This window comes from Cokeromyces recurvatus, assembly GCF_025118155.1.
Source record: "Cokeromyces recurvatus strain NRRL 2243 chromosome Unknown BX663scaffold_35, whole genome shotgun sequence".
NCBI classification, from domain to species: Eukaryota; Fungi; Mucoromycota; class Mucoromycetes; order Mucorales; family Mucoraceae; genus Cokeromyces; species Cokeromyces recurvatus.
The window spans coordinates 27,113-51,693 of NW_026251421.1; the positions used below are offsets into that span (position 1 = coordinate 27,113).

At 32.3% G+C, this 24,581-nt stretch overlaps 12 protein-coding genes across 12 annotated transcripts; 7 read left to right on the plus strand and 5 right to left on the minus strand.

The window, feature by feature from the left end:
• Nucleotides 1-599: 599 nt before the first annotated feature.
• BX663DRAFT_442209 (6-phosphofructokinase) lies at nt 600-3,522 on the minus strand (the record flags this gene model as incomplete). Its single annotated transcript, XM_051523502.1, has 4 exons — nt 600-2,732; nt 2,803-2,864; nt 2,927-3,266; nt 3,397-3,522. The coding sequence occupies 4 exons, from the start codon at nt 3,520-3,522 to the stop codon at nt 600-602; spliced, it is 2,661 nt and encodes an 886-aa protein (XP_051378842.1).
• A 1,469-nt stretch (nt 3,523-4,991) lies between these two features.
• Nucleotides 4,992-6,328, plus strand: BX663DRAFT_523071 (uncharacterized protein). Its single transcript, XM_051529468.1, has 4 exons — nt 4,992-5,415; nt 5,493-5,541; nt 5,604-5,928; nt 6,012-6,328. Exons 1-4 carry the CDS (start codon nt 5,060-5,062, stop codon nt 6,176-6,178), a joined length of 897 nt encoding a protein of 298 aa, XP_051378843.1. The 5' UTR covers nt 4,992-5,059; the 3' UTR covers nt 6,179-6,328.
• Nucleotides 6,207-8,322, minus strand: BX663DRAFT_523074 (Metallo-dependent phosphatase-like protein). Its single transcript, XM_051529469.1, has 7 exons — nt 8,205-8,322; nt 8,006-8,132; nt 7,902-7,944; nt 7,684-7,851; nt 7,572-7,620; nt 7,383-7,510; nt 6,207-7,321 (listed from the first exon to the last, which is right to left on the minus strand). Exons 1-7 carry the CDS (start codon nt 8,278-8,280, stop codon nt 6,488-6,490), a joined length of 1,425 nt encoding a protein of 474 aa, XP_051378844.1. The 5' UTR covers nt 8,281-8,322; the 3' UTR covers nt 6,207-6,487.
• Nucleotides 8,323-8,869: 547 nt separating this feature from the next.
• Nucleotides 8,870-9,336, plus strand: BX663DRAFT_523076 (uncharacterized protein). Its single transcript, XM_051529470.1, has one exon. It carries the CDS (start codon nt 9,100-9,102, stop codon nt 9,277-9,279), a length of 180 nt encoding a protein of 59 aa, XP_051378845.1. The 5' UTR covers nt 8,870-9,099; the 3' UTR covers nt 9,280-9,336.
• Nucleotides 9,337-9,409: 73 nt separating this feature from the next.
• On the plus strand, nt 9,410-11,106 carry BX663DRAFT_523077 (uncharacterized protein). Its single transcript, XM_051529471.1, has 5 exons — nt 9,410-9,468; nt 9,543-9,786; nt 9,872-10,062; nt 10,124-10,854; nt 10,959-11,106. Exons 1-5 carry the CDS (start codon nt 9,419-9,421, stop codon nt 10,973-10,975), a joined length of 1,233 nt encoding a protein of 410 aa, XP_051378846.1. The 5' UTR covers nt 9,410-9,418; the 3' UTR covers nt 10,976-11,106.
• A 196-nt stretch (nt 11,107-11,302) lies between these two features.
• On the plus strand, nt 11,303-12,403 carry BX663DRAFT_555411 (nucleotide-sugar transporter-domain-containing protein; the record flags this gene model as incomplete). The annotated part of the gene is made up of 2 exons (XM_051531618.1): nt 11,303-11,378; nt 11,442-12,403. The coding sequence occupies 2 exons, from the start codon at nt 11,303-11,305 to the stop codon at nt 12,401-12,403; spliced, it is 1,038 nt and encodes a 345-aa protein (XP_051378847.1).
• An 849-nt stretch (nt 12,404-13,252) lies between these two features.
• Nucleotides 13,253-13,737, minus strand: BX663DRAFT_523088 (uncharacterized protein; the record flags this gene model as incomplete). The annotated part of the gene is given in 3 exon segments (XM_051529472.1): nt 13,253-13,658; nt 13,708-13,710; nt 13,721-13,737. A coding segment is annotated over 1 exon segment (290 nt), but the record flags the coding sequence as incomplete, so codon positions are not given.
• A 465-nt stretch (nt 13,738-14,202) lies between these two features.
• On the minus strand, nt 14,203-15,163 carry BX663DRAFT_523090 (uncharacterized protein; the record flags this gene model as incomplete). Its single annotated transcript, XM_051529473.1, is given in 4 exon segments — nt 14,203-14,289; nt 14,351-14,582; nt 14,643-14,895; nt 14,914-15,163. The coding sequence occupies 3 exon segments, from the start codon at nt 14,705-14,707 to the stop codon at nt 14,203-14,205; spliced, it is 384 nt and encodes a 127-aa protein (XP_051378849.1). The 5' UTR covers nt 14,708-14,895; nt 14,914-15,163.
• A 746-nt stretch (nt 15,164-15,909) lies between these two features.
• Nucleotides 15,910-19,018, plus strand: BX663DRAFT_227040 (elongation factor 2). The gene is made up of 2 exons (XM_051521800.1): nt 15,910-15,913; nt 16,026-19,018. The coding sequence occupies exon 2, from the start codon at nt 16,376-16,378 to the stop codon at nt 18,872-18,874; it is 2,499 nt and encodes an 832-aa protein (XP_051378850.1). The 5' UTR covers nt 15,910-15,913; nt 16,026-16,375; the 3' UTR covers nt 18,875-19,018.
• A 41-nt stretch (nt 19,019-19,059) lies between these two features.
• BX663DRAFT_523097 (FAS1 domain-containing protein) lies at nt 19,060-22,138 on the plus strand. The gene is made up of 6 exons (XM_051529474.1): nt 19,060-19,542; nt 19,682-19,933; nt 20,039-20,143; nt 20,210-20,620; nt 20,696-21,896; nt 22,094-22,138. The coding sequence occupies exons 1-5, from the start codon at nt 19,083-19,085 to the stop codon at nt 21,769-21,771; spliced, it is 2,304 nt and encodes a 767-aa protein (XP_051378851.1). The 5' UTR covers nt 19,060-19,082; the 3' UTR covers nt 21,772-21,896; nt 22,094-22,138.
• Nucleotides 22,139-22,554: 416 nt separating this feature from the next.
• On the plus strand, nt 22,555-22,984 carry BX663DRAFT_555415 (uncharacterized protein; the record flags this gene model as incomplete). The annotated part of the gene is made up of 2 exons (XM_051531619.1): nt 22,555-22,861; nt 22,944-22,984. 2 exons carry the CDS (start codon nt 22,555-22,557, stop codon nt 22,982-22,984), a joined length of 348 nt encoding a protein of 115 aa, XP_051378852.1.
• Nucleotides 22,985-23,107: 123 nt separating this feature from the next.
• Nucleotides 23,108-24,580, minus strand: BX663DRAFT_546066 (uncharacterized protein; the record flags this gene model as incomplete). The annotated part of the gene is made up of 4 exons (XM_051530956.1): nt 24,322-24,580; nt 23,963-24,227; nt 23,279-23,901; nt 23,108-23,113 (listed from the first exon to the last, which is right to left on the minus strand). The coding sequence occupies exons 1-4, from the start codon at nt 24,379-24,381 to the stop codon at nt 23,108-23,110; spliced, it is 954 nt and encodes a 317-aa protein (XP_051378853.1). The 5' UTR covers nt 24,382-24,580.
• Nucleotide 24,581: the final 1 nt, after the last annotated feature.

The window sequence follows — 24,581 nt, forward strand, 5'->3', positions numbered from 1 at the left end:
CAAAAAAAAAAGGTTATGTTCAATTAAAATACTATTTTTTAGTACATCTTTTAATGATATATGTATATACAGAAGATATATAAAGAAAAGTGTCTAGTTTAATTCTATTATCAAAGATTTTCTACCAAGCAATAACTACAGGAAATAAACAGTAGTAGTAGTGAATAGCATTGTTTTATTTAAAGTAGTAGTCCAATGTGATTATTGTATTATTTCTTCTTGAATTCTTTCTTCTGTATCAAACAGATCTTTTTTTTTTTTTTTTTTTTTTTTTTTTTTTATTTTATTTTATTCTAACCACCTATTTATTTGATTAACAAATATGAATACAATCAAGATATTATAATAATTTAGCTTTAATAAATGACAATTAAAAGTATTTTGACCTAAAGGGTCCTTTAAAGCAGTTATTAATAATTGACAAATAATGATATTATTATTAAATTAAAAAGCCATCCAGCGTGTTAACAGGAAAAAAAAAACACTGAGAACTATTATTTATTTAATGTAAAAAAAAAAAAAAAAAAAAAAAAAAAAAATTATATGTATATAATTATGATGCATAAAAAAAAACAAAGCAAAAAATATAATAAACCTATCTATTTTTTAGCATGAGATAAAGTAGCTTGAGCTTGAGGAGTGAATAAACCACGACCAGATAATAAGTCAACAAGAGGACGATGAACCATCCACCAGGCATCTAAGGGCTTACGATTCTTCATATCTGTAACAGCGATCAATTCAGTTACAGGCTTATAAGTAACACTGACACCTGAAAGACCCGTAACAACAGCAGACTCGGTCGCATTTGATAATTCAATAGGAACAGGTTCATTATTAGCATAAGCCCTTTCAAGTGCAGCAGAGGTGTGCTCTTCAAAGAAATCAATAGAACATTTGGCAAGACGTGTGGCTCTAATACGATCCATGGGGCTAGGGTTAACACCTTGTTGAATATGACCAAGGACAGCTGTACGAGAATCGAACAAGGCATGTCCCTCATCTTTCAAGATTTCAGAGATGACATCCGTTGTGTATGTCTTACTGGCAGTTTCATTACGTAAGATAATTCTACCTTCAGATTTATCGGATGCATCATCCATATACATGGCCATCAAATGGCGAGAGTCGGATTGGAGACGAGCGAGATTAACGCCTTCCTCAGGAATATAGATAGTACTTGCTCCACTAGCTAAACCAGCTTCGACAGCTAAATAACCTGAACGACCTCCTTGGACTTCAACGACAAAGACACGACGACGTGAAGAACGAGCTGATTGAACAATAGCATCACAAGAATCAACAATGGCATTCAAGGCAGTATCAGAACCAAGTGAGAAATCAGTACCAGGAACATTATTAGAGACAGTAGCGGGGATTAAAGCAATAGGGATGTTAAGGGAAGGATATTGTTCACGAGCCTTTTCCAAATTGATGACAGAGGAGAATGCTTCAAAGCCACCAACGATAAGGAGAGATTGAATATTAAACTTTTGAAGTTGATAAGCAAGCATACCCATATCAACGGATTCACCAGGGACAGCACGATTTGTACCCAATTCAGAACCACCTCGGTGGGTCCAACCATCCACATCAATCCAAGTCAATTCATGTACAGAACCTTGAGCCAAACCGGGGAAGCCATTATAGATACCAAAGGGTTTATGACCACGATTCAGAGCATAACGAACAGCGGTACGAGTAGCAGCGTTCATGCCACCTGCGGGAGCACCGACATGAACGATACCAACACGAAGACGACGGTGTTGAGGAAGCAACATGGATTCATCATCCAAGATGGTTGTTGCAGTATAAGCATCGAACTGATCAGCAAATTCAGGATCACGAAGATCCATAGCGCGAGCAAAATCTTTTTTACCAATAGCTTCAGCGACTTCATGAGTCAATTTAACGGCCTTCATAAGGGGACCACTTGTGACTTGATTGTTACTCATACCAATAATGGGGGAAGGCGTTTCAGGAGTAGAATTCAAGACGGCATCCACTGCTTCTACACTTTGAATAGTAGCCAAGATACGATCAAAGGCAGCAGGGGAACCACCACGTTGAGTATGACCTAAGGTAGTAACACGAGTATCAAGGCCAAGACGTTCAGAAAGGATATCTTTAATATCATCAGCCTTAATAGGATTTAAATTTTTATCAAGGGCACCCTCAGCTACAATCACAACTGTCTTACGTTTACCAAGTTGGCGGTGACGATGAGCGACAGCACATAATGTATCAGCCCAGTTGTCTTCAACTGGAGGCTTTTCAGGGATGAAAACAAAATCTGCTCCTGTAGCGATACCAGCAGCTAAAGCTAACCAACCACAATGACGACCCATCACTTCCACTACAAAGGCACGAGAGTGAGATAAAGCGGTTGTACTGATAGAATCAACAGCTTCACAAATACGATGAAGTGAGGTAACAGCACCAATGGTGATATCAGTGGAGGACATATCATTATCAATTGAACCAACAAGACCAACAATGGTTAAATGCTTATATGCTTCTGATTCCTCTTGAGTGATTCTACCATTTTCTAAAAGCTCTTCATTTAATCCAGTCCATTCAGAACGGAAAAGGTCTGCACCTGTTAATGAACCATCACCACCACATACGATAAGTGCATCAATGCCATTCTTAATCAAATTCTCTGCAGCTTGAAGACGTCCTTCACGGGTTTTAAATGGCATACATCTTGCAGTACCAATGTTAGTACCACCCTATAATAATAATAATAAAAATAGTGTTATCTTATCAAATCTATAATATCTCAGATAATAATTTTTATACCATTGCTAAATAACCTCGAACATCCTTCCATTCCATTTTTTTAATACCATTATCAACAAGACCTATTTTAAAACGAATGATATGAATAAATATATAGCTATCCTCTTATGCATTTTATAAATACCTTGATAACCTTCATAAACAGCAAAAATTTCACAACCCTTTGAAATACCATAACGAACAACAGCACGTACACAAGCATTCATACCAGGTGCATCACCACCTGAAGTAAGGACACCAATCTTTTTACATTTTCCCATCTTTTTAGCGGCATCTTCAACAGAACCAGGTCCACTAAGAGGTGTTTCGAGAAGACTTGGGAAAGCAGGCTTATTAGCAAAAACAATAGTGTTATTCAAAGGATCAAGAGTATAAAGTTCAATTAATCGAAAAGTGCCACTAAAAGATTTAATAGATCTATCTTGATATTCACAGTCTAATGTATCCAGTTGTGCTTTTACAGCCTATAATATATGTATATATATATAAATATGTGTATATATATAAAATTAGAACAAAAAAAAAAAAAAAAAAAAAAAAAAAAAAAAAAAAAGACAAATAACCCACTCATTTATGCTTTAATATTAATCTTACCCCAACATCAAAAATAGTTAATACAAGAGCAGATTCATTCAGACCCCAATCCTCATCTTTACTTGGCTTTTGACGAGATACAGCACTTGAATCTAAAGTAAGACGAATAGTAACATTTGATGACATAGAATGTGGATCAGCAGCTAACTTTAACCAGCATTCTTTTCCATTTTCATCAGATTGACTTGAAGGACAAACAATCTTAAAGCCAAAAGCTTTATAGAATTTAATAGTACGATCGAAAAGCTCTTCTGAGTTAGCAACATAAACAAGATGTGAAAGTCCCTTCACCATTTTTATTTAAATACTATTCAAAATAATAATAATATTTTTTTGTAAATAAATAAATGAATAAAAAAAAAGGTCCTGTATACGAGCGTTTGTATGTTTTTCATTATATCTTTTCAAGATATATATCTTTTTCTTACCTTCTTGTCTTTTTTTTTTTGTTTTGTTTTAAAAGAAAAAAAAAAAAAAAAAAACTTTAAAAGAGGTCTCGGTACAAAGGTTTTACATGAATTTTTTTTTTCGTGACTTATCATTTTTAACTCCGAGCATAACCATTATCCTTTGTGAAGTTAATCATAATTATGAAAAAGGCATATTTTTTTTCTTTTTTTTTCTTTTATTTATTTATTTATTTTTATGTACTTTGATTATACAACAATGCTTTTCTGAGTTGAAGAAATAAGTAAATAAGGTTGCATCACTTGTATGTTACACGTGTATCAAATGCATACCAACAATGTTGATTGCTATAAAAGAGACCTTGATTTACAAGTTTCATAGCAAGGATGTCATCGTACGTCACTTGGTGCATATTATGAGTCTTTATTAGTGTGGCATAAAATTAATTAACTAAATATGGGGTTTATATGGATACATTAATTTATCAGAACGTTGCATGCTAGAGTTAATATGGACTGTTCTGACGTTAAAATCCATTTATTTCAAAGCTATATACACTCCAATTCATATATATGTGTGTAATAATGAGTACTTTTCATATAAAAGATTATTTACCAGGAACCAACATATAATAATACCACAGTGAAGACAATGTTTCATCTTTTTTTGTTTTTCTTATTAAGAATCAATCAAGCAGTGATTATTATATGACGAAGTATGATAGTAACCAATTTAAGAAGATTATACTAGCTTTATGTCCTTTAAACTATGTATCATATTTGCAAAGGCTATCATAGATATCTTTTCTTTAAAGAACTATGTCAACTCCGAACTAATATCTTTAAAGAAGAACTGTATAATTTATTTTGTAAACTATGAATATATTTGGGTGCATTTTAACTGTCCTAGGAATAAATAAAATTTAGGGATATAATTTTGATAGAAAATGAATTATGTCTTCTTCAGCTTATTGAAGGTATTTTACTATGAATACATATAAACACAAGCTTATGTTCATACAGAGACGTTTTACATATTTTATATCATATGTTTTAATATAAACTATCAGATGTGAATAATTATTAATTTCAGGAACGGATATAAAATAGAGCTAATCCTTACTCTGTAATATTTGCATATGCTATACTTACCTGCTTTTTTTTTTTCCCAATAGACAATTTATAATATTTTTTATTGGGAGGGGGGAGGGGTACTTTTTTTTTCCGTTTTTTCTTCTTCTTCTTCTTCCTTATAAATGTTCTCAGCATTAACTCGTCCACTTTTTCAATTGTCCAGAAGAGACTTTCATAGATCATTAATTAAACGAAATTCATATAATGATGCTTCAAAACCATTTCCACCTCCACAACCTACCAGGCCTGTTGATATGATAAATGACATGAATAATAATGCGAATGCTACGTCACCCACTTTAGATGCCATTGTAGAAGACAGTAATAAAAAGGAGCATTCATTTACAGCAGATACTAGTTTTAGAAGAAGTCATCATTTTGATACTTATGAGTTATTAACCTTTCTCGAAAATCATGGATTTAAAAGAAAGCAAGCAGAAGTGATAATGAAAGGTATTAAATTTCGAATTAGAGAATGGTAATACAAAGAATAATGTACCCCAAGTGACATGATCTATCTATCTGTATACTTATATGATTACTATTAATTTACAGCACTGCCTCAGTCAAACAACAATTACTATTTGCATCCGATTTAGAAAATGTAATAGACATATATAAATATATATTTATTCATAATTCATTTTTTCTTTATTTTATTATTAGGATACTTATTTATTTAAAGCGGCCTTATCAGAGTTAAGAACAGAAATACAAATCATGAGGAGGAATGATATTCAGATGCTACAAAATGAATTATCTTTAATAACGAGAGAAGTAGAAGGATTAGAACAAAAGTTAAATGAATCTCTTGCAGACTTGAAAAATGAAATTCAAATGGATATGAATAATAGGAAGAATGAGACTCGTGAAGAACAAAAGTCGATGGATATCAAAATTCAAGAAATAAATAATAAATTTACACTACAGTTAGGTGATATTCGAACAGAAATTGAAGCTGTTCGATGGGAGACGATATGGAAAGGATTAAGTAAAAAAAAAAAAAAAAAAAAGCAGACTATAATAACAGTCATGACTCATCCTCTTCTCTTTACTAATAATCTCTTATCATAGCGGGCGTTGTATTGGCAGGACTTACAATCTCTAGTTTAGGTTATTTATTAAATAAGCATTCAAATCGAAAAAAGGCAAAATTAGAAGCTGATCGAAAACAGAAACTAATAGAAGAAAAGGAAGCTAATATAGAAGCTGGAGCAGCTGAAATGGAAGTCATTTTTTAAATAACATATACATATATATTATATCCTATTTTTACATGTTTAAATATCTCTATTTTATTGTTTTTTTCTTTCTTTCTTTCTTTCTTTGTCTATAAAATAAATACATGCTTTTGTGTGTGTGTGTGTATGTGTGTGTGTATGTGTACTATATACGCATTAAATCAAATAATGCATGCAGCAGCTAAATAGAATCTTTTTTTTTTTCTTTTTCTGTTTTACATCCCTAATAATCCACTAAATTGACTAGCATACTGCATAGGTCGAACAGAAGGATGAGGCTATAAATAAATAAATAAACGTTAAAACTTATTATATAATTGTCTCTGTATAACTTACAACTGCAGTAAAAGTAATGTATTCTTTCTTCAAGTCAGGAGTCATATTGATAAGAGCACCCTTATTGCCAACAGTATCACAATAATTAGGTGCACTAAACACAGTGACACATTTTCCATCATGTTCAATCACATAACCTTCCTCCTTTACTTCATGGCTACGAATGATCATTTCTAAATTATTTGTCTCTAAAAAGTTCTTGGTCACATCAGGACCAAACTGAATACCAACACCTCGTTTACTTGTAGATCTGCCGGGCTCAGGTTGAGGATCAGACCATAATAACTCACACATCAAACCTTCAGAACCTGGCTGTCCTTGTCCAATACGATCAATCTTTCTAATTTCATCCAAAGTTACATTATCTCTGGAGAACAGACCACCATGTGTCACAAAGATTTTGTTCTTAATAAGATGGCAGAGTGGTAAAGCATTAAATGTCTCTGAGAATAAACTAAACATCATTTCACTAAATTTAGCTTTGACTTCACCTTCAAATCCGTACACTTTGTTCATATTATCCGTTTCATGATTACCACGGGCTAAAAAGAGGTGATTGGGATAGAGCCATTTATAGGCAAATAAGGTCAATATGACTTCAACTGAAAAAGAACCACGATCAACAAAGTCTCCATTAAATAGATAAGCGTGTTTTTCGGAAGGATAACCGTTTGTATCAAAAATATTAATGAAATCATAGAATTGACCATGTACATCACCACAAACTGTTAATTTACCATCAGCAGGAATTTCAACATCAACTAATGTAGGTGCTTCCATCATATATTTACGAATGGCCAAGATGATCTATAGAGTCAAATTAGACTCATTAATTAAATGTATGCTATAATATAATATATCTTTTTACCATGAAAGCATATTTTTTATGAATCTTTTTTTGATCTTTAAAATGTTTGATCATGTCCTTTACAAAAGCTTGATCAATTGTTTTTGTCTCTTCATTAATTCGAGGTCCTTTATATGAATCATCAACGACTATATTTTATAAAATATAAGAAAATTATAAGATTATTTTTGTTTTAAAAAAAGAAAATACCTATAGCATCAATGTCTAATTTAGATGCAACACTTTGTTTTTGATCATCCTAAAAAAAAAAAAAAAAAAAACGTCAAAACAAACTGCTTTTAAACAAATGCAATAGACTTACTTTGATTGCATTCTCAAATTCAATTCTTCTTACAATCTTTTGACATTCTTCAAATTTAGCTTTGGCATCTTTATCATTAGGTGCACGCTTGGAAACAATTCTCAAATCCTTCAATGCTGCTTTAAAATTACCAAGCGCCATGTTAGCAGATGCTCGACGATAGTTACCCTATTGTTAAAGTATTAAAAATAAATCTTTTCATATATTTTGCTTACTACCTTTGTAAAATGAGGATCGATCTCTAAAGCTTTATTAGAATCACTAAATATAAAGATATAAAATGAGTTTCAAGTATGATCATGAATAACAAAGTTAAACTTACGCAATAGCATAACCATAAGACTCTAATTTAATATGACAAAAAGCACGATTTGTATAATATGAAGCCACCTGAGGATTCAACTCAATAGCCTCAGTATATTTCTCAATAGCAGCAGTAAAATGTTTATCTATAATAAGTTTCAAAATGATGATTATTAAAAGAGATTAAAAAATAAATTCAATATATATAAAAAAAATACCTTTGAAATAAGCATTAGCTTCATTTTTTATTTCTTCTGCTTTTACTTTAATATCTTCAGTGGTGGCGGTAGTCATTTTTTTTTGTTTTTGTTTTTGTTTTGTTTACAATAATGAGAGAAATAAAGGGGGCAAAAAAAAAAAAATAAAAAAAAAAAATTGTAGCACTGTTTGTTTGGTATTATGAAATCAAAATTCAGCAGCTTTGACCAATAAAATTTTTTTATTTTTATTTTTTTTTTGTTTTACAAAAATAAGTTATTATTACTTGCTACTTTATTCAGCTACACATTCCTAAGTTAGAAATATTTTCTTCATGCATATTATATATTATTGACACATTTACGAATATTAAAAAAAGAAGTAATTCAAGTTGAATTTATAGAATATTTATTTATAATAAATATCGAATAGCTTAAACCAAGTCATATACAAGCCATTTGTAGTATAAATAATGCAAGAAATGAACTTGATTTAATGTAGTAAAAAAAAAAATACTCAATTAAATAGCTACATACACCTCCTGCATATAAAAACAAAAAGTTAAAAAAAAAAACTCCTGAATATAATCTTTGTTTGGCGTTTTGTTACTCAAAACGATTCTTATCTACTATTTTATTGGTAAATTATCTTTTTTCTTTTAATTCTTTTTCTTCCCTTTTTTTTTTTTTTTTTTTTAATTCTCTTTCTTCTTACTTCACTAGAGAATATACCTATTCAACGTATAAGGTAATACAGATCAATTAAAGACTGCTATGGTGAATATCATATTTAATATATCATAGATGACACATAAAGAACAAAAAATAATGACTAAAGAACAAGAAGTGAATAATAAAAGATCAAATAAGAAAAATAATACAAATTACTATTATCATCGCAATCATCGTCATCAACATGACCATAATAGTAATCAGTCATTTAGTAGTGACTTTATGTCTTATCAACCTACAATGCCATATCTCTATTATTATCCTCAGCATCTTTATTATTATCCTTTTGCTCCTCAATCCGTATTTAGTTATAATGCTTCAAATAATAATAGTCCCACAACAACGCGTGACGATGAAGATCTAGAAATAATTATGCATGATGAAAGTAGTAGCAGCATAAATGAAATGAACTCCGATCAAAGTACCTATTTTTTTATATATAAATGATATACGTAGACTTACTATTTTATATTCTAGACACAACAACAACTACTACTACTACAATGACTACACAGTTTGATTTAAAGAATCAGTTAGAATTTTATTTCTCTAGGTATAACAATGATTATAAATAAAATAAAAATGTGTATTTCATGTATTTATATTACATTTTATACGCATATGTAGGCAGAATTTGATCAATGATACATACTTAGTATCACAAATGGATTCTGAGTTATATGTACCAATCTCACTTGTTGCAAATTTTACACGTATTCGTGAACATACAACAGATATGAGTCTGATCATAAAGACATTAAAGAGCTCTTCAGCAGTCATTGTGGATGAGACAGAAACAAAAGTAAAGCCTAATATATCATTAAAACGAAATACTGTTATTTTAAGAGATGTACCTGAGTGTACAGAAGAAGTAAAGAATATATGTTTATATATATATATATATTATATTATATCATGTATAGATCGGTATATTAATCACAAGTAAAATGATATAGGAAATAAACGAATTATTAAGAGAGTTGGATTCACCACTTGTTCAATCTATAAAACAAGATATTGGTAACATGTGGTACTTTACATTTGAGACAGAGGAAGATGCCTTGAAGTTATTATTAAGTGTTAGAGGTAAAACGTTTAAAGGACAAGATATTGCTGCTAGAATGAAATCTGAACCCATATTAAGAATGTAAGTCTATAGATCATGAAAGATAGATAGTAGTACCACCTATTCATTCATATATAAATAGAAAGACAAATAGCGACAACTTGCCAGGCGATAATATTAGTATTTATATCACTTCTCCTTATAATAAATCGACAAATAATAAACTATCTTTAAAGACCAATATGAATACTACGATAACAGAGGATTCTAAAAATAATCATCATGTACTATCAAAAGACAAAGTAGACTCCACATTATATGAGAAACCATCTGCATTTCCTATATTTGATACCCCATCATTACCACCTCTCTATATGGGATACTATTATCATCCTTCTTCAATAACATCAGTACCAAATACCTTTTATCCTTCTTCTACTAACAATAAATACACACAAGTAACAAGATCTACTTACAAAAGATACAATAGTCATCCCAAGGGAAATGATAGAAAATCATTGCGTAATACAAATAATAGACAGCAAAAATCAAGATCTGAATTGAGTAGTGGTTCTTCAGTATCATCTATCACACTATTAGAAAATAATTTTACTCAATTATCCATTTCTGAAGTAGAGCAGATTCCTCGAAAGCAATCGACTCATCATTATTCATTACGACAGCCTTTATATCGAAACCATAGTCATCATAAAATACATAATGAACAACAAGATACAAATAAGAATAATAAACAAGAAAAGAATCGTAATAATAAGTTCGATTCGACAGAACATCGTTATCTTCATAAAAAGAAAAAAGAACCTACAACAAGGAAATCTTACTCAACAAACGCAATTAGTATAAAACAAGAAGGTAAGTTTGTATAAGAAACAAAGCTTTACAAATTCCTTATATAAATTTTCCTATAAAGAAACAGACCAATTAAAGCCAATCCATTTTCCTCCATTGCCTACTAGTAATGAAAGCTTATTAAAAACCGAAGAAGATCTATCAGCTCTTTGTCAAAAAGTTCAAATTTTAAAAAAGTCATTCAGTTATGCGGATATGCTCAAGAAAACAGAACCAAACAAAAACAATACATAAAATATGTATCTTTTCTTTTTTTTTTTTTTTTTTTTTTTTTTTTTTTTTGGTGTGTATGTGTTTTAATAAATAAAAAGAATGATTACATAATACGCGGATACTGAAAAAAAAAAGATTTTTACATAATAATTCTAAAGACTAAGACAAACCAAATCCTTATTTGAATACATATGCTTTGGAAATAAATACACATTTTTTTTTCTTTGTACATATCATTATGTCACATTACTCTAAACGAATTTTTAAAAAGAAACATGAACTACCAATATCATATGAATATCCTACTACTAATGGTAATTAGCTTTTTTTTGTTTAATTGTAGATCATTGAATTAAACGCCTTTTTATTTTTTTTAGCTTCATCAGTCAATAATGTAAATCTTAAACAATTATCACTTTTTATACTTATTATTCAAAATACTATGCTGGTTTTAGTTATGCGTTATTCAAGAACAACATTGCCAGAAGATCAACCAATGTATATTGCATCAACTGCTGTTTTTATGGCAGAGATCATCAAGATCATCACTTGTTTCTCTGTACTCTATTATCAAGGACATACTTTAACTTTCTTTCATAAACCTCGAGAAATTTTAAAAATGTTAATACCCAGTAGTCTTTATGCTCTCCAAAATAACTTGCTTTATATTGCCCTTAGTAACCTTGAGGCAGCGACTTTTCAAGTCACATACCAACTTAAAATTCTCTCAACGGCGATCTTTTCAGTTATCATGTTAGGTCGGACATTAACTTCAACCCAATGGTTTGCATTAGTGCTCCTAATGGCTGGTGTTACACTTGTACAAAGCGAAACAGTTGTCACTACCAATCACTCTTCCTTAACGGAACAACAGCAAAATCCGTTGGTGGGTCTTGTTGCTGTTCTTATGTGCTGTATTTCATCGGGATTTGCGGGATGTTACTTTGAAAAGATTTTAAAATCTTCAATCTCTTCTATGTGGGTCCGTAACATACAGCTAGCACTTTGTGGTGCTCTTTTTTCATTCATAGCTATGCTAATTGGAGATTTTGATTTAATTAAGTCGAATGGTTTCTTTCAAGGTTATAATGCTTTAACTTGGTGTGTGATCGTGAATCAAGCTTTAGGTGGATTATTAGTAGCGCTTGTTGTAAAATATGCAGATAATATCTTGAAAGGATTTGCCACAAGCATCTCTATCATCGTCTCTGGCTTACTCAGTTTTTGTCTCTTTGACTTCAAGCCTTCTATTTTATTTATAATTGGTACAGGAATTGTTATACTTTCTACTGTTCTATATACAACAACGAATAACAACAACAAGTATCGATATAATTAATATGTGTGTATATATATATATCATAGAATGTATTATTTAATATTTAATAGAGTATTATAATGTAGTAGTTGAATTATTGCTTCTACATAAATATAATAAACATGCTAATTTGTACTATTTACTAATAAACTACTATGATATAGGTTATAGTGTTTTTTTTTCCTTTTAAACTTACCGCAGTAATTCTTAGCTTAAATCCCCTGCCAACAAAAAAAAAAAAAAATTGTTCTTTAGTTGCATATATTAGCAAACATGACTACTTTCTTCTTCAGTTATGAAAATATAATTATTTTAAATTTTCTTCAATTATACAAAGAAAAAAAAAGTGTAAGCTGGGACCTTCTTTGGAGACCCTTTGATAAAATAAGCTGATAATATGTTTAATGTTTAACAATAGAACAATCAACTGACTTTTTTTTATGCGTTAGTTTTTTTTTTAGACGAATTAAAATTACTTTTCAGATGATTTGCTTACCTTTTTCGGATGAAATAAAAAAGGAAATTCAGATAAAAAAAAGTTAGTTTTAGACGAGTTCCAACAAGAAATCATCTATACCTTTAAAAATGTAAAGACTGTTAAAAAAAAAAAATAATAATAATAATTGAAAAATTTATAACCTTTTTTTTTTTTAAAAAAAAAAATATAGAACTTACGCTGTACGGACGTATGAGAGAGTCGTATCAGTCACGCATGGATGGTTCATCGATGGTTGCGTCTTTACGCTTGAATGGGCTCAGACGCTGATTATTATTTTTCGAAGCAAATAAAAACAAGTCCAAGATGTTGTGAGCTGACATAATGTCGCGATTCCACACAATATTACAAGTGTTTTATTGACACTGTAATAGTGTGTGTACTCTTCGCTTTGATTTTTTGGTCACCATATTCTTGACATTTCTGATCTTGCACTTGTTGCAGATTTGGCTAGTAAGGTATTCATCAACCATTACTACTTCTAACTTCTGCCCACAATACCTCTTCAACGATTTTGTAACAGTTCTGACCGGCGACGACTTGTTGTCTTGTGAATTAGTATTAAACACACCATCGCCCAAAGCAATGATCGTTTTTACTGGCCTTTCTTTATGGTCGGTCGGGGTGGGTGGATAGAATTTGCTTACATTATTAATAATTGACTTTACACCAGTAGATAACTTCTGATGATATTTGCTGCTGTTATAGACGAACCTCTTGCAAATCTCATGCACACCTTTTTGTTTCTTCACGTAACATTGGAATTTCAGCTTGGACTTCCTATAAAATTTCTCTTTTGTAAGTGAACAAGGAAAGTATTATAGTGTCTAAACACTTACCAGTTATTCTCGTTATAATACTTTTTAATATCGTCATATAACGCAAGTTTTTTTTTTTTTTTTGCATGCTTTAATAAAATCTTTTATATTCAATGTCTTCAATGAGCTCAGGTTTGATATTTTCGAGTATTCAGCCATGTGTTGCTTCTGATGCTGATTTCGTATAAACGTTGCATCATTATAATCACATAAATGGTAATATTCGTCTAAGCTGGTTGTCCTTTGTCTTCCAAATTTATCTATGGCGATGAAGATTGTATTGACACCAGGGTCTACTCCCCAGACAGTATAGCCGTTTTCAATATCTTCAAGAAAGTTGGCTGGTTGTTTTTCTACGGAAACTTCTTTTTTTTTCCTTTACCATTCGAGAAAAAAGAAAAAAAATAGAATACCCATCAGTAAGCACGACGTTTCTATACATTAATTAATTAATTAAATTAAACCAAACCAATACTTTTATATTTCAATACAACTGAAGAATTGACTTACTCGAACTGCTTTCTTCCTAGTAAAAGACTCTCTTCGAGAGCAAAATCCCAGTTTGAAAAAGTCAAAAAGCTTGTAGTAGAAATCTGATAGATCCGATTCGGTTTTAGTACTTTTTGGGTAATTTTCAATATTAGATTTCTTCACTAGTCGCCAAAAAGCTGTGGCATCTATTATTTGGACTGACTTTGTTTCAAATGAATAGATCGGTAATAGAGTGAAAAACCGGTAGCCATGCTTATCCGTATATTTTTCAGACGTGAATGTTCCATCAGCAATTCTTGACTTGACACTTGTGACAAACGTTTCCAGAGCAAGTAAATGAGGCTTGACTTTGGATAATTTCCGCCCAAGGATAAGTGGAACATTTGAATTAATGCTTTACAAGACTTGTTCTTGCAAAGATTTGAAGCTTCGTCTATTGAGTATTGAAGTAAACGTTAGTTCTTTTAACTTCCTATAAATGTAGGACTTGGAGGCAACAGTGACTGGTTTTTCTTCCATCATGTACACCTTTTCACTTATTTTTTTGCTGAAGGTAAAAAAGCCATTTAAAGAATTGATGTGGTTGAGAGTATAGATCTTCTGAGTTACAGCTTAATGCTTGATAGCCAGACCATAACGACTCCATCTTTTGTATAATCTCTTTAAAATGTTGTTTTTTTTTCGACAGATGACGGCTATACAAATTTCTGCTTCTGCTTCAGCTTTAGCGAATAGATATAGTTGGCTAGGGATTTTCTGTCGTTAACAGATAAGCCCTTGCAAAAAAAAATGTAGAGTCTTTATCGGACAAGGATTCCATAAATAAGCGAATTGTTCTCCTTTTGTGGTTCTCACATACGTGGTTGCGTATGAGCACATCGTATTGTTTACATACAATGGATAAAAGAGAAAAACATCCAACACTCTTGAGGGATTGTAGCATTGTGTCATTAATTTCACATTCATTGCAAAATATAACTGGGAGGCTATTTGCCCTTACCAGTGACGACGGTAAAGATGGAGTAGACATCATTCTGACTCATAATAGGAACTTCTTCATCCTTCGTTAAGAGCTTCAAAAAAGATAGTTGATAAACAACGATTCTACCCACATCACTTTTGTTGTGTGTGCCGTGATGAGAGATATTTGATTAATGAGCTTAGCGTCTATACAGATATTTTTCAAGGAGCATTTGATCACGAAGATATCTTTTTCCTCGTCTGGGCTTTGCGTTGGTTCTTTTTGATTTTTTAGGGGGCATGCATTGCTGTTTACTCTTATATGGGTGGTTGAGCCGCATTTACACTGTTTTAATTTATGTCTTACTGTATCCGTTTCTTCCATTGTATTGCTTGCTGTTTCCATTCTAAAATTGATCAAGGCACGCTTTTTTCTTTTTTTTTTTTGTATCTTCTTTGAAATATGAGGTAAATTACTAGAAGAAGAACTTGTAGAAGCAAGTGGCGTCAAAGCAAGTGAAGTTGAAACAAACGTCGTCAAAGTAGATGTATCATGATCCACATCTTAAAAAAAAAAGGCACATACTCTCTCGCTGTGTATGTTTTGGATACTTACTCGCTAAATCCTTCTTTCCTTTTGATATTGTTAAATCGTTAATTGGATTATTTTCACGCTTTTGCTTCATTATATACTATAGAATCTTGAAGAAAAAAGAAATGTTGTTAAAGTGTTTGAAGAAGTTTTTTTTATTTTATCCGAAAAAGGTAAGCAAATCATCTGATAAGCAATTTTAATTCGTCCAAAAAACGTCGTCTGAATTCAAAGTGTTAATAAAGTAAAAATCTTCTATTTTAAACTCCGACCTTTTTTTCGTAGAAGTACATCAATTACGATTAGTGGCAAGCTATTAAATCTTTCCCTTCACTCTAACAATCGAAAATGGGTAATATATTTGAATCATATTTAGTGAGGGGGAGAAGCGATCCATCCATCCATCTATTTAATATGGAGGAAAGAGACGATAGATGAATATACATTTACTAACAATTATTTTTTCTTTTTACAATCTATTCTTCATTTTAATTGAATTAATTTAGTTGTAAGTAGATTTCACCATTAATCAATTTTAAAAAACAATCATGACAATGTATCAATTCGATTAAATTAATTTCTTTTTTTTTTGTTACAATTATTAGAATTTCACTATTGAAGAAATCCGTGGTTTGATGGACAAGGTTACCAATGTCCGTAACATGTCCGTCATTGCTCACGTCGATCACGGTAAGTCTACCTTATCTGATTCCTTGGTCTCCAAGGCCGGTATTATTTCTTCCGGTCGTGCTGGTGAAGCTCGTTTCATGGATACCCGTAAGGATGAACAAGAACGTGGTATTACTATCAAGTCTACCGCTATCTCCATGTATTTCCAATTGGAAAATGAAGAAGACATCAAGGAAATTAAGGGTCAAAAGACTGATGGTTCCGCTTTCTTGATTAACTTGATCGATTCTCCTGGTCACGTCGATTTCTCTTCTGAAGTTACTGCCGCTCTTCGTGTTACTGATGGTGCCCTTGTTGTCGTTGACTGTATTGATGGTGTCTGTGTCCAAACTGAAACTGTCTTGCGTCAAGCTTTGACTGAACGTATCAAGCCTGTTATCTGTCTCAACAAGGTTGATCGTGCTCTTCTCGAACTTCAATTGGACAAGGAAGAACTTTACAACTCTTTCGCTCGTACTATTGAATCCGTTAACGTCATCATCTCTACCTACGTTGATGAAGCTCTTGGTGACTGTCAAGTCTACCCTGAAAAGGGTACCGTTGCTTTCGCCTCTGGTCTTCACGGTTGGGGTTTCACTCTTCGTCAATTCGCTATCCGTTATGCCAAGAAGTTTGGTGTTGATAAGGAGAAGATGATGAACAAGCTCTGGGGTGAAAACTACTTCAACCCTAAGACTAAGAAGTGGACTACTAAGAGCACTGATGCTAGTGGTAACCAACTCGAACGTGCTTTCAACATGTTCGTCTTGGACCCTATCTACCGTCTCTTTGATTCTATTATGAACTTCAAGAAGGATCAAACTAAGGTTCTTTTGGAAAAGTTGGAAATCAGTCTTGCTAGTGATGAAAAGGATTTGGAAGGTAAGGCCCTTCTTAAGGTTGTTATGCGTAAGTTCTTGCCTTGTGGTGATGCTCTTTTGGAAATGATCTGTATCCACCTTCCTTCTCCTGTCACCTCTCAAGCTTACCGTTACCAACAATTGTATGAAGGTCCTGCTGATGACGAATGTGCCGTCGGTATCCGTAACTGTGACCCCAACGGTCCCCTTATGCTTTACGTCTCTAAGATGGTTCCTACCTCTGATAAGGGTCGTTTCTATGCCTTCGGTCGTGTCTTCTCTGGTACCGTCCGTGCTGGTTTGAAGGTCCGTATCCAAGGTCCTAACTATGTTCCTGGTTCCAAGACTGATCTTGCTGTTAAGTCCATCCAACGTACTGTTCTTATGATGGGTCGTAACGTTGAAGCTATTGAAGACTGTCCTGCCGGTAACATTATCGGTCTTGTTGGTGTTGATCAATTCTTGGTTAAGTCTGGTACTATCACCACTTCTGAAGTCGCTCACAACATGAAGGTCATGAAGTTCTCTGTCTCCCCTGTCGTCCAAGTTGCTGTCGATGTTAAGAATGCCAATGATCTTCCTAAGCTTGTTGAAGGTCTTAAGCGTCTTGCCAAGTCTGATCCTTGTGTCTTGACTTACACTTCTGACTCTGGTGAACACATCGTTGCTGGTGCTGGTGAACTTCACCTTGAAATTTGTTTGAAGGATCTTGAAGAAGATCACGCTCAAGTTCCTCTCAAGACTGGTGACCCTGTTGTCCAATACCGTGAAACTGTTACTGCTGAATCCAGCATTGACTGTCTTTCCAAGTCTCCTAACAAGCACAACCGTATCTACATGCGTGCTTTGCCCTTGAACGAAGAACTCGCTGATGAAATCGAAGCTGGTAAGATTTCTGCCAAGGACGATTTCAAGGCTCGTGCTCGTATTCTTGCCGACAAGTACGAATGGGATGTCTCTGAAGCTCGTAAGATTTGGTGTTTCGGTCCTGATGGTACTGGTCCCAACGTCATGGTTGATATTACCAAGCAAGTCCAATACCTTGGTGAAATCAAGGATTCTTGTGTTGCTGCCTTCCAATGGGCTACTAAGGAAGGTCCTATTGCTGATGAAAACCTCCGTGGTTGTCGTTTCAACATTCTTGATGTCACTCTTCACGCTGATGCTATCCATCGTGGTGGTGGTCAAATCATTCCTACCTGTCGTCGTGTCGTCTACGCCTCTGTCTTGACTGCCTCTCCTGGTATTCAAGAACCTGTCTACTTGGTCGAAATCCAATGTCCTGACTCTGCTATTGGTGGTATCTACTCTTGTCTTAACAGACGTCGTGGTCAAGTCTTCTCTGAAGAACAAAAGCCTGGTACCCCCATGATGAACGTCAAGGCTTACTTGCCTGTTAACGAATCCTTCGGTTTCACCGCTGATCTTCGTGCTGCCACTGGTGGTCAAGCCTTCCCTCAAGCTGTCTTCGATCACTGGCAACTTATGTCCGGTGACCCATTGGAACCCGGAAACAAGGTCTACGATATCATTCGTGCTGTTCGTAAGAGAAAGGGTCTTACTGAAGATATTCCTGGTCTTGATAAGTACTATGATAAGCTTTAAATTTGACAAAATGCTTTTTTAATTTTTGTATAATAAATTTCATTAAATAAAAAACATACGCAGACGGGCATTGTTTTTAAGTTAAATATCATGATGACAATTAGTTATTTATTCATGTGCTCAACCTTTTCTTTAAAAAAAAAAATAAAAAAAAAAAGAATTACAAAATTTATGCAGTACATGATTTTTTTTTTTGATCTTTTTCCCAATGAAAATCATATTTTTATTATCACTGATTATTTCATCTACTTTTGCGTACAAGACCATTATTGATGTATTATCAGAAGATGCGAAATTCTCTATGCTCATTGGTCATTTACAACGTACACGACTGATTCCCTTTATAAATAGTTTAGAAGCAGGCACCTTTTTTGCACCTGACAATTTAGCTTTTTCAAAATACAAAGGCGATGTGACTAAAGATAGTTTATTATATCATCTATTATCACAACCGTATACGACCTCCTCTTTTAAAGATGGACAAGTTTTAGAATCAGTCTTTGTTCGACAAGGTTATCTAGAGACAGGTCAAATGCTCAAAGTGACTCAATCATTCCAAACTTTCTATTATGTGAATGAAGCAAGAATTAAAGAAAAAGATGTTTTTGTAAATAAAAATACAACCTTACATGTCATTGATGGTGTATTGGAATCACCCAAAATTTTATGTAAGTATATGTTTGTTTGTTTGTTGTTTTTTTTTTTTTTTTTTTTTTTTTTTTTTTTTTTTTTTTTTTTTGGGTGGGGGAAAGTAATTCAGATTTTTATAGTAAAAATGGGACGAGTAACATTTGGATTGTTAATTAGCCCATGTTATACAGCAACATGATTACAAGTTGTTTGACTTGATGAAGAAATGTAAGATCGATTTACTATTGGAACATCAACAACCTTTTACAGCATTTGTATCTGCAAAGTATTTGTTAGATAAATTTAAAAAGATTGAACAAAAATATCTGATTTCCAAGCATGGCATCCATGATTTAGAACAGATCATTAAATATGTTATCATTCCAAAACCAATTTATCTATATAATCATACAGTGGGCGATATTACATGTAATTATTAAATGATTATTTTTATTATGAAAAAAAAAAGAAGTTCTAATAACGTTTTCCCTTTCCTCCTTCTCTCTCTTTCTCTCAATATATATATGATAATAGATACAGCTGAATCAGGTGACGATATTAAAGTTCATGTCAATACAAATGGACAAATTACTGTTAATGGTCATAGAGTAATTGAAAAGGATATTTTAGCAGCCAATGGTATGATGACAGATTTATTTTTGTTTTTATCGTTATTCAGAAAATGATATTAATAAGCTAATACAGGTGTAGTGCATGTCTTGGATGACTTACCTTTTAGACCTAACTCTATTGTATTTGATTCAAGAAAGTACCTTATTGGGCTTAATGCTACAAAGTTTGTTTCTCTTATAGATAAATTTGGATTAAGCCACTTTTTAAATAATCAAACTAGTAATATTACAATTTTGGCTCCTACGAATGAAGTAATTGATGAAGACGATATTCCAAACAATCAAAAGAAACAATGGTTAAGTTATCATCTTCTTCAGGGTAGTTGGGAACCCTCAAAATTGACAGATGGCACTTTATTGAAAACCGAATTTAATTCATCTTTACTTAATAATGAATCACAAAGATTAGTAGTTAGACTTGATAAAAACGGCCAAAGTCCCTTTATTCGTTTTGGAGATCATTCAAATGTAATTGGGCATCATAGTAAGGATCTATTAAATAATACAAAATACAGACATTTTTTTTTTTTTTTTTTAATTGAAACTTCTACTATTGAAGTACCAATTGTAGATAATATGATCTATCGTATATCAGATCCCCTTTCACTTCCAACCGATATCTTTTCGAGTCTCGTTCTTGATCTTGAGCTTTCAACATTTATATCCGTTTTATATGTTTCTGGAACAGTAGAGGAAATCAAGCAAACAAAGGCAATGACTTTATTTGCCCCTACAAATGAAGCCTTCAAGTCACTTGGACTTGTCTCTCGTTATCTTATTCATCCAACAGGACATGATGATCTTCGACATATTCTTCGATATCATCTTGCTACTCGTCCTCTTTATTATCAAGATATGATAGGGCAGCTTACATTTAACGTTACGACTCTTGCTAATCAATCTTTAACTATTCACAATCAAGGAAATGACATTTGGATTGGTACAAAGGGACGTGTTCAGAAATCAGATTTAATTGTATCAAACGGTGTTGTACACAAGTTAGATCATGTACAGATTCCAAATAATATTCATATAGCATATCGCAATTTATTACGTGGTATTCGAGCAAATACGATGCTTAATATCCTAAAGAATACAAACCTTTTAAACGTTTCAGATTGTATCATCTTGGCACCTACTGACAAGGCCTTTGAAGAGTTGGATATGGAATCTATTTGGAATGATACAAAAAGACTCGAGCGACTTGCTAAACTGCACGTACTACCGTTAACAGCATCAGATCGGGATAGTCATGAATACAAGACATTGACACATGATAAGATTGTAATTCGAGAATTAGGGTTTGGAATTAAGATAGTGGGTCCTAAAGGGGAGGCATATAGTCGTTATGCACGTGTACTGGATATAGGCAATACAACAGCGGGTGCAGTGTTTGAAATTGACAGTGTTTTATTCCCTGTCGAAAGAGGCCTATTCGGATTACCATGGTTATGGTCAGCCATGATTATTTCAGTCATTTGGATTGTAATCTTGGCTGTTTTATTCCTAGGTGGATTTATTGTCTTTAAAAAATGGAAACGAACAAGAGATGGATATGAAACGATATTAGAAGCTGAGGCAGATGATATTGCTGAAGAAGAAGAAGAAGAACAGCAGCAACAACAACAACAATAACATCATCATTAAACTAACCATGAGGACTGTCATAGGATACTGATTATGTATGAAAGAAATAAAACGAAGCATTTTATATACATATACATATATACATTTTTGAGAACTTCCAATTCATCTTCAATCTACAATTGGGGGTAAACTACTTATTAGCATAAAAAGGAAAGAAAGCGATCATAGATAATTATGCATATCTATTTCTTTTTTCTTATAAACCTAAGCTTAAAAGAGAAAAACTGAAAAAAAAAATCTTGTATATTCATATATGCTATTTGTCGTTTTTTTTTTCCATGTGCATACATAAGCATGCAAATTTACTTACCGTTATTGTAAGCCATTAAGATAATTACTGATGGCATCTTTAACAGACATAAAAAGAAAGAGCATGAGATGAAAGCTCTCCCTTCAAAAAAGCATTATACTCGATAGGTATTGAAGAACCATTCTTGTCTTTTATTCTTTCTTTTTTTCTTTCTTTCTTTCTTTCTTTGGAGATTTATTGGCTTGAATATATTACTAAACAATCAAAGAGAAAAGAAGTAAGTAGTACAATACAAGTAAACGTGGCAAATATGGATGTAACCTTTTTTTTTTTTTGGTTTCCTCGTGGTAACTGTAAATTGTTGACATGGAAGAAAATTCAATTTTAAAATGAACCTGATATCGTATATTTATTCAAAAAAAAAAAAAAAAAAAAAAAAAAAAAAAAAAAAAAAAAAGTTAGATACATATTTTTGATTTATTTTTATTTTTATTTTATTATTATTATTATTATAATTCATTATGAATAATCAACAAAGTAAAAATATAACAGACGAAAATAAAAAACCCTCTTCTTCAGCTACAACCAATACTATCCCTTATTATGGAAGCCGTGTACCTAAACAATCGGTCATTGAAACAGATCGTGCTCTATTCCAAATGATGGATGCTCTATCTTCCACGGAAAAGAAAGCGATCATCATCAGAGAAGATACTATTATGGATTTAGAACATAATAACACTAAACAGGATGATGTCAAGAAACATGGTTTATTATGGAAATTTCGAATTATACTTGGCTCTATGCTTATGTTATTATTTGTAGCTGGTATGTTGATGTGTCAATGGATAAATGCATAGTGTATTAACTATCCTGACATATATATGTATATGTGTATCTATATCTATAGCAACGGTTATTATTAGTGAATTAACTAAAGATAGGACATAATAATAATATACAGTAAATTATTTATTAGGAATTTTTATGTACGAGTGTATATTTATAAATACATATTTAAATATTAATATAGGATAATATTAATCTAAAAAAAAAAAAAGAAAAGAAGGAAGGTTATATCTAATAATAAAAAATTATATATTATAGTTTAGTTTAGTTTAGTTTAGTTTGGTTTAGTTTTTTTTTTGTTGTTGTTGTTGCTGTTGTTGTTCTTCCAGCTGTAACACGAGAAAGTCTAGACAGAGTAGTAGCAGTAGCAGTAGCAGTAGCAGTAGCAGTAGCAACAGGAGAAGTGGATTTCACAACAGTCGATGTTGGCGGTATCCTTTTGACAGCTGCATTTTTTGTCACTGAACGAATGCGTTGTTGTGAATTGGTGTTTGTCCTTTTTTTTAAAGTAGCGATTTCCTGAATCGTATCCTTTAATTGAACTTGCAATACCTTTCGCTGCTCAGCTTCTTCTTTTAATTGGTCTACAAGATATGTTACTGCCTCTGATTCACGATTAAGCTGATCCATTAAATGCTCCATCTTTTTTTCATAACTTTGTCGTATATCCACTTCTTGTTGAAGACGTTGGTTTAAGACTTGATGTTGATGATCCATAAGCACCGTCATTTCTTCCATTGTCTTTTCAAAGGCAATGCGCATGGCTTTCTCATGTTCAAGTTGTCTTTCAAGATTGTGAATTCGATGATTAAACGTAGTAGTAGTAGTAGTAGGTTGCTCATTGGTAGATAAGAAGACAGAAGTAGATTCGAGAGGAAGTTCTAGGAGTGGACCGTCATTATCCTCTTCTGTAGCCATGACAATAGTTGGTTGCATATGACGACTGATTTTCATAACCACCATTCTCGAAGATAAAGCAGTATCATCATCATGTTGATAAGGATGTAAACTAGGACAAACTATGATTTTATTAAATGCACTAATTCATAAGTATATTTATAGTCTATATTCTATATTTACCCTTTTCAGTAGTATAATCAGGAAATACAAAGGAAGAATTATCCCAATCAATTCTATCTTCAATCGTCGTAGAAGGGGCTGATGATATAGAATCAAGATAGTGGTCAAGTAAATCCTCGGTTGAATTCGAAGTAAAAGAAAATTCATCAAAGAAACTAAAATCCTTTTCTTTTATCTCATTCACTTGAATCGTTAATGAACGAGGAGGGAATTCGTATTGAAATTGTTCAGGTGCAAGATTTTGAGTAATTTCAATGATTTCTTGCTATAGTCGTACAACCCAAAAAAAAAAAAGGAAAATATATTGTTACAACACGCCACGTTTTTATAATTACAATTATTATTATTTATTATTATACCTTTTCGTCTTTTGGAGTCATAAATAAAGTATGATGAAGCATAGTACTATAATTGTTCATAATAAATGAGTGGAATGGGGGAGGAAGGAAAGAGAAAATAAAGAGGAAAGTGTACTTTATATTATTTTTATGTTTAGAATCTGAAGCTCCTTTTTATCCTTTGCTTTTTTTTTTATGATGATTTTGTTTTGTTTTTGTTTTATTTTTATTTTATAAATAAATTGTAATTCGTTTAAAGAGTTGAATAATCGTATCGCTTG